At 36.6% G+C, this 11,529-nt stretch overlaps 1 protein-coding gene across 5 annotated transcripts; it reads left to right on the top strand.

Moving 5' to 3' along the window:
* The first annotated feature begins 449 nt into the window (after positions 1–449).
* LOC120476046 (uncharacterized) lies at positions 450–10,429 on the top strand. 5 transcript variants are annotated; one of them, XM_039666963.2, is made up of 18 exons: positions 450–822; positions 1,626–1,669; positions 1,774–1,838; positions 1,939–2,054; positions 2,139–2,199; positions 2,440–2,641; positions 2,743–2,817; positions 2,908–2,988; positions 3,073–3,231; positions 3,320–3,759; positions 4,478–4,864; positions 5,033–5,626; positions 5,707–6,319; positions 6,520–6,593; positions 6,769–6,930; positions 8,374–8,534; positions 9,220–9,310; positions 9,393–10,429. In XM_039666963.2, exons 1-18 carry the CDS (start codon positions 814–816, stop codon positions 9,476–9,478), a joined length of 3,420 nt encoding a protein of 1,139 aa, XP_039522897.2. In that variant the 5' UTR covers positions 450–813; the 3' UTR covers positions 9,479–10,429. The 5 variants fall into 5 exon arrangements, with proteins under 5 accessions (XP_039522897.2, XP_039522896.2, XP_039522898.2 ...); XM_039666962.2 differs by having other exon boundaries at positions 2,737–2,817; XM_039666964.2 differs by having other exon boundaries at positions 1,607–1,669; positions 1,988–2,054; positions 2,737–2,817.
* The last annotated feature ends 1,100 nt before the right edge of the window (positions 10,430–11,529 follow it).

Below are 11,529 nucleotides of genomic sequence, written 5' to 3'. Positions count from 1 at the left end.
GCAGGGGGTACACAGTGACCATGATCTGTGCACTGTTAAGTACTTTTTTTCTGCAGCAATAAAATCATAAAACTTTCTAGAAAATCATAAAGATTTAGAGGAGAACCCAAGAAGCTGGTCGGGTGATTGAATATAGAGTTACTATCATCACAATACTGTTATATCAAATGTCAATCAAATTAATTAATTGAGCCCTGTATAAAAACTTTGTGTATTGTGTAATAACTTTCCTATGTGACGTGTTAAAAAAATATTGATATTGTTGATTAATAAAATGTTATATTTTAAAAATTCGGAAAATCTCATTTAATATATTGAAATTGCCATTTGAATTGTTCTTTTATTTTAAATAATTTGAAGACATCGCCGTGATTCCCCCTGTACTGCCGTGGCGTAACTGTGAGACACTCCATGGCACTAGGTGGCAGCAGTTCATTGTGTGTTGTGTTTCCTTTCCTCCCGCACAGGAAGAATATTGAGCGGGAGAATTTGTGTTGTTGTTGTGGGCCAAATACAGTGACGGACTCTGAAAGATATTAATGCTTTTGTGGGGTATTAACATTTTATTAATTCATTTTCTCGGTTGTTTTGAACGTAAAACAATCGTAAATGTAACAGGAATGCATTAGCATTGAGGCTTTCAATTGTGTAAACAAAGAAGAGTGTACGGTAACGTTAATGTAATCGGCGAATGGCGGTCAGCTATCAGTAATGGGCATGTTGATAGCGAGACGAAGAACTGGACTATCTGCGGGTTTATGAGCTTCACTGGTGGACACACAGTCTCTGTAATCGGGGGTAGACCTCAACACGATGTCACAGGTCAGTAACGTTAGTTACGAGTGTACTTAATGAACAAAAAAATCATCAGCAACCATCTGTGGCAGTCTGTCAGTGGCTGCGCTTCAAAACCTAGTGAGCTCCCTACTTAGACAGCGTCTTAGAGCGTCATTACTGCTGAAAATTCTCTCTGAGTAAGCACGCAGTGCATTAGGTTTTGAGACAAAGTCAATGTCTTGTAAGAAACGAAAGTAAGTTAGAAATGAAGTGACAAGGCTGAATGATATAAAATGTTATATATACACATTAAATTAATCAAAAGTGACAGTAAATATGTTCACATTGCTCTAAAACATTTCTATTTCATATAAATAATATTTTTGTGAACTTGCTATTTATCAAAGAATCCTGAAAGGTCACGGTTTCCCCGAAAAATATTAAGCTGCACAACTTTTTTCAACATTGACAATAAGACATTTTCTTAAGCATCATATTTCTTAAGGATATGAGACTGGATTAATGATGCTGCAAATTCAGCTTTGACATCACAGGAATAATTACGTTTTATTTTACAATATATTATAGAAAACAGTTATTTTAAATTGTAATAACATATGGCAAATATTTATGATCACACAAATATCACAAATATTTATTTTTGATCAAATTAAAGCAGCCTTTGTGAACATAAGAGGCTTTTAATTAAAACCCCCACTCTTTGTATTGGTATTAGATATAGGTGTGTGAATTTTATGATAAATGTCAATGTGTTGTTTTATATGTTATTTATTTATGTATTTTTTCCCCTTCATATGAACTTGTGAAGTTTGAATCAATTATTTCAGGTCAAAGCCAAAAAGAAACTGCATTATTTCCAAAAACAGGAAAAGTAAGTAATATGCCACTTTCAAAACAGCTGTATTGGATAACGTTAATATCTTAACAAGCTCAATCAAGAGGCACATTTCATTACATGTTGCTGCTGATTTGCAGAGCTCATTCTAAACTCAAGGATGTCTTCGCCTTGCCTGACATTGACGCTCTCTTTGATGACATTGGTAATTATATTACATTCACCTCATAGCTAAAAATCTTCATCTATTTTTTTCGTGCCATTCACTCATTGTGTGAAACCATCCATGATGTTGTTATTGGTAGATGCTGACTCTGAGCTGGGTTTGCCTCTGCTTTCTCCATTGTCCAAAAGCACTGGTGTAAATGGTCAGAAAAAAGGCTCATGTGATCCAAAAAAGATGAAGGCATCATCTAAGAAGGTACACATGGAGTGAATCATCAGAAATCTGTTATCATTGCCACAATGTGATGTTGATTGTTAATCAGATGACTCTGATTGTCAGGTACACAAGGATTCTTTGATCCAAGAAAATGGCATTCAAGAGGATGAAATAATTGATAGCGGTAACCCTACATCCACAAAAATCTCTTATAACTTGTGTTATCGTGACTATAATTTCCTGCTGTTATTGCTTTATCATCTTTAAAAAATGCATTTGAAATAAAAAAATAATAATAATTTTGGTAATTTAAAACATTCAATAATAAAACATTTTTACTTTCCCTGTAGTAGAGCTAGTTTTTGTAAAAATTTTCAGTGTATTTTATCACCTTCTTGTCATATTTCTTTTATTCCTTACAAAGAGAGTCCATTTAAAGAAATTGCTCCCATAAAGACATCCAGTCCTATTGCTTTGGCAACAGAGAGGGATGAGTCCGGGGATGGAGTCAGGCCTGTGGCTGATCCTCTTCTCTTTGGAGTTGAGGATGAGGAGCCCATTGGTGGAGACTTAAGCAAGATGTCCTGCATCCAGCAGTCAGAACTGCCGAAGGAATCCCTCTATGGGTAAGACTAAAAAAAAGTTTTTATAGCTGGTATTGTTTGTTTTGTTTTGTTTTTTTCATTGCCTTTCTGTTACATTATTTTTTCTGCTCTGAAAGGGATAGCGGGTCTCTGGCATCACCACCGGAAAAGCTTGAATTTAGAAAAACTGCTAAATCAAATGCGGGTTCCTTTTTAAGGTCAGTTATCAATGTATAACAACAGTATTGTACATCTGCATCTTTTATTTTTTTCTCATAAGAAATATAACCTTAAATTGTATTTGTTAGTATGAAGCTTGCAAAAAACACTAAAACGTCAATGCAAGCCACCCAGTCTACACCTCCAGGAAAGAGGGAAGAAATAACAATGTAAGTTCACTCAAATTTACTAATGTTAAAACTGAAATTTTCCTGCAGATTTCTTAATTAATCTACTTCTTTTTTATTGTTTAGGGATAAAGATCCTGGTCAGGTTTCTCCTGTTTTGGGTCAGAAGAGTGAACAAAAACTTTGGGTGGCAGAGCAATGCAGAAATCAAGTAATGGAGGATCCAGGCAAAGGATTGTCTTTCCAGCAGAAGCTTAAAAAAGCCATGATGCCTAAATCCCCATGGTGAGTTTAAATGTGACGTTCTGAACATAAACCTCATGAGCCGTTGTTACTTTCTTGTAACACGTTTATTTCTTATTCCATTAATAAGTTCCAGGAAACAAGCAGCTGTTCCAGCTCCTCCACCTGTAGATTTAGAGGAGGAGTTCATGATCCTGGACGATGAGGCCCCTGTTCTTTTCATCATCCCTCGCAAAGCAGAGGTCAGCAGGAACAAAAAACCTGTCCCAGCAGACACTGCAAAGGAGATGGTTCTTACAGAGCCGCACTCCACAGATCAGCTCCCGCAGAGTGAAGCGGAGACGAAAAAGCAGCATGGGATGGATGCTAAAAGAAACAAAGCACAAATCGAGTCTTGTAAACAAAACCCGAAAGGAAAACATGGAAAAGCTTCAAAAAAGACTGGTAAAGACTCTGTGACTCATGATGGTGAAGAGGATGGAGCAGACCTTGTAACCGAAGCGCATGAGGACAGGGTTTGTGATCAGACCTCTTCTCAAACTGTAGAGGGACACAAAGAAGTGCAAGCAGGTAAATCACACTTTTACCATATCTATGATATTATAATCTTAGATTTCTGATATATACTTGATCAGTGCAACCAGTGCACATGCAGTGTAGCGTTCCTTTTCTTAGCTTTTTTTTTTTATTTAGTCTTAGTCATGCCAAATTTACTTTTTAGTTTTTATAATATTTATTCAACCATGTCCTGTTTTTGTTTTCAAGTTTTAGTGGACTAAATGTCTGGGCATTTTAGTCTAGTTTTAGTCAATGAAATCCAAGTCATGCTTCATAATGGTTAAGATGATGGTAATGATTATTTTGCTTAAAGTCGTTATCAAAATTCACAACGATTGTTGTCATTTGATACATTTATTTTTTTATGTTTCATCAGAATTGTTGCACTTTCACCTGTAAACACAAACTCGTACACATGCTTTATTTCACCTTATCTAATTTCCTTATTTATTATAGACTTTATCATATAAATTAAAATGAACTATTATGTAATCTATATTATGAAATCTTTTTTTTGTTGATATAGATTACATTCATTAGTGCACAAATACATTTTACTATAATAGTGCAAATACTTTATCACTACATTTTTATTTACATTCATAAAACATTGATGGAGAAGAGAAGTATTTAAATTATTTATAAAATATTGATGGAAATGAAAGATTATGTGATGTATTGAAAAAAGTTTACACTTTTTACATATTTGAAATGTTGTTTTGTGTGATAGGAAAAGGCAAGAAACGGACAAATAGCAAAGCACTTGAGCCTGCTGAACTTTCTGACAAAGTTGAAACAGATGCAGGTGGCAGCCAAGAAATTCCAGTACCGGTGTCTAGAACCACAAAGAAATCCTCAAAATCATCTAAACAGGAGAAGCCAGGGTCAAATGTGAGGAAGGAATCCAATAAAGTCACTGCAGCAGCTCTTCACTCCACAAACTCTGTGAAATCCAATAAAAATTTAAAGAACAGCAAAAAGGAGGAAACTGTCTCTAAGACAAAGAAACAAACTTCTAAACAACAAATAGAGTTGGAACAGATAGATCCTTCCTGTGATGAGCAAGAGCATGAACCTCCATCTGCCCTCAGTAAGCAAGAGGAGGAACAAAGAACAGGTCAGTTCCTCTGGCTTTTGCTTAATCAATAATTATGAATCAGAATTATGTCATTTTGGTTAGATGGGCATCTAACGATCAAGACTCACAGATTATGCATCCCTGACAACTACCAGTCCTGTGTTGTGGAAAACTTACAATATTTTCTGTTTTATTTTTACACTGTAGCAGTGAATAAAAAATCTTCCACCAAGGAAGATGCCGTGGATCCAGCCAAAAAACAGAAGAAAAAAGAAACGCAAAAGCGGGAACCAAAACCAAAAGATCCGCCAACAACTGCATCTGACATTTCGTCAGACAGTCCTCTGTTTGCCAAGAGGAAAAGGAAACCTCCAGGAGAATGGTGGCTCTCTAGCCCAATTGAAAGTAGCACAGAGCTTCAGCCAACACAGGTTTTGGGTACGACACAAGGGCTGAAAGCCAGTACAAAAATGTCAACGAAGCAAGGAGCTGCTGTTAATTCTTTAGAAACACCGTCTCTCAGGCCTGCCCAAGGGAATCAGAAGAAAACAAAAACTCAAAATGTGTCGAAAAATGTGAAAAAGTTGATTGCAGGTGGCGATGGACATGATACTGGAGCTGAGCAGAAGACCGCTAAGAAGACAAGTGGTCGAAGGAAATCAAAATCTGCAGCCACTCAACCTCAAGTGGCATCACCAGCTCATGTGTCAGGAGAGGAAGCGGGAGTTGGTCCGAATGAGAATGCTGTGAGCATTAGTCCAGAATTCTGTAATTCTCACAGACAGCACAACGTCCTACAAGGTAAACTCGTTCCCAAACTGCTTTTACTTTGTATGGTTGTAGTTTTTCAACTAACCCTTTCTTTCCGATAAATAAAACAGGTGAGAAAAGAGTGTTTGACTGTGTTTACTCAAGAGAAAATGGCTCTGCACAGAAACCACCATCCTCTTCTCTTAGAAGACCAGAGATTTCTGCATCTGCGGAAAACGTTCCACAGAAAAGACAAAGAAAAGCTCCGTCCAATTGGTGGGAGGTGCCGCAGTCTCAGGAACCAGCTGATGGTCTTCCACCACCTCGTAGTCCTCCTCCACTAAAGTCCAAACTATCAAAATCTCCTCTTCGTGGTGCATGTAATAAGGAGGGAAATTCACAAAAATTGCATAAACCTAAAAATTGCATAAAAAGAAACATAGTCAACACACCGAAATCAATTAAACGATCTTTGGCCTCAATGAATGCAATTTTTGCTTCTGAAAAACCTGAAAATTTGGTAAAAAGTGGACGAAGGGGCAGAAAACAGGGACGCAGAAATCTTCTTCACTCTCTTGAGGACCAGTCAGATCACTCGAGTGAGAATGTGGCCCAAAGTGAGGATCAGCAGGGAAACAGACGCACCTCCTTTGGCTTCACCAGTGGTGTTACCATGGAGGCGCCCGGAACCAGAAACGGAATGAGTGTCCGAGTATCCAGTGGACCCAACACTTTATCTGATGTGTAAGTTTTTAAGATTTATAAAATGCAGATGAAGGTCTGGCCTAAACAAATGCTATTTGCACCTGAGTGTTAATGAGACAAATGCAGATCTGCAGTATACAGTATATAAAAGTTTCTTTGTCTAACCCCGTCACAATTGTTGTGTGAACAGTGCAAAAAGTCACTGTTTAAAATTCTGTGCTTGCTTTTTTTTTATGTAGTGACGTTGCTTTCAGAAGTGGGCCGTCATCAATGCTTGAGCTTCAGCAACATGATGAAGGGGATGATGATATTGGTGAGAATTCATATGTGATGTAATTTAAATCTGTGCCAATAAATGGAATTGCAAAATAGGTTTACCCAAGCGTTCTAACTCTTACGACCAGTTGAGCCAATGTTACGCTGTTGTGTCTCTGTTGTGTTTTTTGAGCTTTGACAACACGATTTGTAACTAACTCCTTTTCTTTCAGATTTGCCATCGTCTAGGGTGACACCCCATGTGCGACTGGCTCCACGGGTGTTGGCGCAGTGTGATCTCTGTGGGCCTCCGTTGCAGCCTGTTGTCCTGGAAAATGAGGACTGGAACAATCTACATGTGTGGTTCTCTCACTTGTGGCCACCAGCCTCGAAAAGTAATGACATTACAATCACATATACATTAACATGCAAGACTATTTTACATATCAGGTGAAGCCATGTTACAGGGACACATTGCCTTGAGTTGAATGATATATTTATTATGGGCACAATAGTGACAGGACAGGAGTTCCCCCTTATTTGGGCCTAAACCTGGAAACTCTGGTTGGCTGATTACATAATTACAATCATTAATTAACATACTTGCTTTTTGTTTAACCGTTATTTTTGATTCTAAACATTAGAAGCATTTTGAAACCCATACAGATTTTTACTTCCATACTGGACAATACGTACAAAATACTGGAAATTAACTTACAGTTTGTTTTAGGACTTATACCCATGAGTGGACCTCTTCACTGATTTGGGAATGCGCTTCCATGGAAATATTTGTTTCCTACCACTTAACATATTGTTTTCTTTTCATCAAGATAATAAATTATTTAAATCTTCTATTTGAATATTTAATGGTCTGCAGGGGTTTTTTTTTTCAGGAAGGAAGTATTAAAACAGAACAGATAATGAAAAGTGATTGCTTGGTCCACATTTCATTGGACTCCAAACTTCTGATTACTTTTTATTAATATTTAATAATAGAATTTGATTTTGTCCATCTATAATTGATTGGATTATTGGATGGTTCTCGTTTACTATTACCGTGATCTCATGTGAAGAGAAGAGATGTTGCTTCAAGTGGGAGGGGAAATTATTTTGAATAAAGATTACGAGGGCACATTAATTTTGGTCATTTATAATGAATACTGCAGTGTTCTATAACAAAAAAAGAATGGCCAATTTTGATTTCATGGTGACTTTTGAAATAGCATGACCATAACCATAGATCAGTCCATTGATGGCGGCTTACTTCCATTGATCGGTCAATGTAATTATGGTTTTAACAGTATTCAGCTATATTGTTTCTAAAACACATTTAGAAACTATAACTACAACCAAAGTATTCTTCCCGAATCGAATTACTACTGTCGGTGTTGGTGTATCACAGTAAAACCATGATAAATTGTCAATAAAAAGGGTGTTGCTGCGTAGTTTGAAAAGCATTTGATTTAACATCCGACCTTTTTTTTTTCTCTTTGCCTTGTGATTTCTGTTTATGATGCTGTGGCTGTCCAGCTGTTTAATATTTTTGACTTCCTCCACAGCGCATTCAAGTAAAAAATTCTCAGTAGGATTCAAATGTATCATGCTGTGCACCACACAGATAATTGGTCCTCGCTCGCTGTGAGGTTTGGTGCGAAGCACATTTAATCCTCATCATAAAACATAAAAGCCCAGGATGTGAGACAAAGACACAATCTTATTGGCGGCAGTTGTTTGTATCAAATACAATTACATATGCATTTTGCAGCATGCATAATGTTTCGTTCTTGTGACTTGTTTGATATAGCTTGTTCATGTCCAGGTTTTTTTCCCCTTTCTAGACGGACGAGTTATTAGTCCTGATGACTTCCACTGGCACTCCCATGGAGGCCGAGCAATAGGCCACGCGGTTGACCTCCAGAGCCGCTCTTTCTCACACGGAAAGATTCTGTTGGGGTCGTTCATGAAGAAACCGTCACATGTGGATCATGATATGGTTTCTGTAAGTAGAAAGTGATCCAGAATAGTGTCTTGTAGCCTTTTGAGATCTAATTGTAAAAATAAGTTCACGAGAAGATTACATGAAATGTTTAAATAAAAACTGCCCATTTGACTTTAACATGGAATTTTCACTTTCTTCAGGTTTTTAACATTAATATGAGTTCTTCTAGCTTGTAAATGGTCCCCCAGTGGGTAGAAATTTGACTTTTGAGAAAATGAAAGCTCAGACGGGCTGATCTTGAATGTCCTCCGTATGATGTCATATGCAGGAAAGGTAGCCTCCCCTTTCTCTGCTTTGCCGCCCAGAGTATGTGGATCCCCTATTAGAAAATGAGCTAGGAAGTATGAACGCAATTTGAGTTTTTTGAGTTGATCATGGCAGTTGATCAGTGTTTGAATGTTCAAATGAACACAAAAGTATTTTTGGGTTCCTCCTTCCAAGCCTCTGAAGAAACAATGGGTTAATTTTATTTTCTCTGGAAATGCGCTGACTCAACTTCCCAAAGTCTTCTCTCAAAGTCGTTCAATACTGTTTATGCATAAGTCAAGCCAGTGACTAAAATATCAACTTCACATCCTTTCTTTTATTAGGAGGAAAATAATCTTATTTAAATTGTGAACAAATTATACCGAAAGCGATCACTGTACATTAAATAACATTTTAACTTTACTGTGTTTTTTTTAAGGTATTCAGCATCATCTCAAGTTGTGTGCGTGTTGATATTGATGGTGTAAGGTCAGTCTACAATTGTGGAGAAGTGTTTATGATACCCTGTGGTGAGTGAAAACTTATTACTAAATATGAATTACTTGTACATGTTCTTGATTACCTCAATTTTATTTTATTTTTGTGTTACAGGACAAGCGTATAGCATCCACAACCTGTGTCAGGAACCTGCAGTGCTGATTTACCACAGGATGATTGATACGAGTGGATTGACATGATGTGGCTTCCTTTGATTCGTTTGAAATATTCAGCCGCATCTTTTTTTTAAAGATAAAATTGTAGATTTACATGTAGTACACTTGTCTGGCAAAGCTCATAAATGCTAGTTGTTTTTTGTGTGTGTAAATAGTTTAAAGATTGAAACATTGAAGAGACAGTAAAGCATGATTTTATGATGCTATATAAAAAGCTTTTCAAAACCAAGGTCTTATTAATTATATACGTGCACATTTCAATGTATGTAGTTTTTGTGAACAAATATGTTGGGTGGTCAGCAGGGGTCAGTAGATCCTTTACTATATTATATTGCTGTTGCATGTCCAACTTGTTTTTATGCTCAGAAGTAGTGCTGTTTATTTTTTAAAAAGTGAAAATTCTTTCAGTTTATCAGTAATCAGCGTTCTCTCTTGTGTGTGTGATTTCACTGCATTTGCTTTTGTAATATTGATATGAACTCTTCCCAGCCCATTTTGGGAATGTATTTATGTATAGACCTGTATGAAACATGTTTGTTTGAATGTTGCTGTGTTTAAAGCTTGTAATTCCTTTGATTTTCCATCAATTCTGAAAGAGCAAATTGGCTTTATGTACAGCTGCACTATTTTCTGAACTTAAGCCAGCTCCTTATTTCCTGTCTGCCATTATTGGCCAAACTTGATTAATTCAGGTGTGTCTGATTATTGTTGCGTGTCTACTGAGGTCAGGGACATCTGAATTAATGTAGTGCAGCTGTGCATAAAGTCAATTGAGGCGCTGATGCAGCCATATCACTCTAAACATGCTTTTTTTAAAAAAAAAATTTAATATAAATTTAATTTTATTTAAATTATCTTTATAGATTGATGCTTGAGACTTTCATTCTCAATTTTGTTTAGGAGAGTCACAAACGCTCATCACAGAACAGAGCAAGGCGAGCATTTGTGCTAATAAAACAAACTTTTTTTAATTTATACATCTTTGAGATGACCGATTGTTTCGCTATATAAGACATATTCATCGTCTGGTGTGTTTAAAGCCCTTTGAAGCTGCATTGAAACTGTCATTTGGACCTTGAAAATGTTGGAGTACATTGAAGTCCATTATATGGAGAAAAATCCTGGAATGTTTTCATTAAAAACCTTAATTTCTTTTTCGACTGAAGAAAGAAAGACATGGACATCTTGGATGACATGGGGTGAGTAAATTATCAGCAAAAGTTTTTTTTAAGTGAACTAATCGTCTAATATTGCAACCTCCTTTTCACCTGACATGCTGTAGGAACAACAAAATGCCTTAAAACAGCTTTTCATAGCAAATCATGAACAAGATTATCCCTTGGCCAAAAAGACAACACTTAGAATATTTTACCCAAGAGTGAGACTGATAACAAAGACTTGGTTTATAAAGATAATACTTGATTTTTGCTTTTAACAGCCATATGGTTCTAGTTAAGATACCCTCATCCTTCTCCGGAGATTTTCAAACCAATGTACACAAAGCCCTCTTTCACTGTGTGCCTAGAAAGAGAAATGGTTTGTTTACCACGAATTCCAGTAAATTCGGGATTACTTTGTCCAATCAAATCTTTAGTGAAGGATGGACAATTTTCAGTTAACCACCAAACCAGTCAGACGTTACAGTTTACTGTAATCATATTGAATCCCTAATCAGGAGAAAGATGGGAAAGCTGACGATACTGTGTAACTTGGAATCATGCTGAAAACATTAGCTACATGCATCAATAATTCATTATCTTTATCTCGCAAGTCCACATGTGGATCCAGTCATTCTGCTTTAAGGGAATCATTTTTCCCAGAGGAATGAGTACATCCCTGGCAAAACACATCTGAGCTTATTGATGTCAAGAGCAAAAATGTCAAGCCAGTGGCTTCTTAAATGCTTAGCAGTGTTAAATGGAATGACTTTCCATATTTCTAATTTACTTTTGCATCTGGCTAAAATGGCAAATTTTTGTATCCTGTGTCACTGTAAAGGTCATAAGGGTGGCTGAATGAAAAAAGTAAGGTGCAGTACTTCAATGTGCAAAATATTGATTAAAGTTATAATCTGG

This window comes from Pimephales promelas, chromosome 22 (assembly GCF_988280905.1).
Source record: "Pimephales promelas chromosome 22, fPimPro1.hap1.1, whole genome shotgun sequence".
Taxonomy (NCBI): domain Eukaryota; kingdom Metazoa; phylum Chordata; class Actinopteri; order Cypriniformes; family Leuciscidae; genus Pimephales; species Pimephales promelas.
Note: the sequence above shows the minus strand (reverse complement) of the source record. Positions and strands in the feature narration are given on the sequence as shown.

What these genes read in the sequence shown, in the direction of transcription:
- LOC120476046 (XM_039666962.2), top strand. An exon ending in CGCTCTCTTTGATGACATTG is followed by an intron (nt 1,839 to 1,938) that starts GTAATTATATTA and finishes TGTTATTGGTAG; the next exon opens with ATGCTGACTCTGAGCTGGGT. An exon ending in ACACAAAGAAGTGCAAGCAG is followed by an intron (nt 3,760 to 4,477) that starts GTAAATCACACT and finishes TTTGTGTGATAG; the next exon opens with GAAAAGGCAAGAAACGGACA.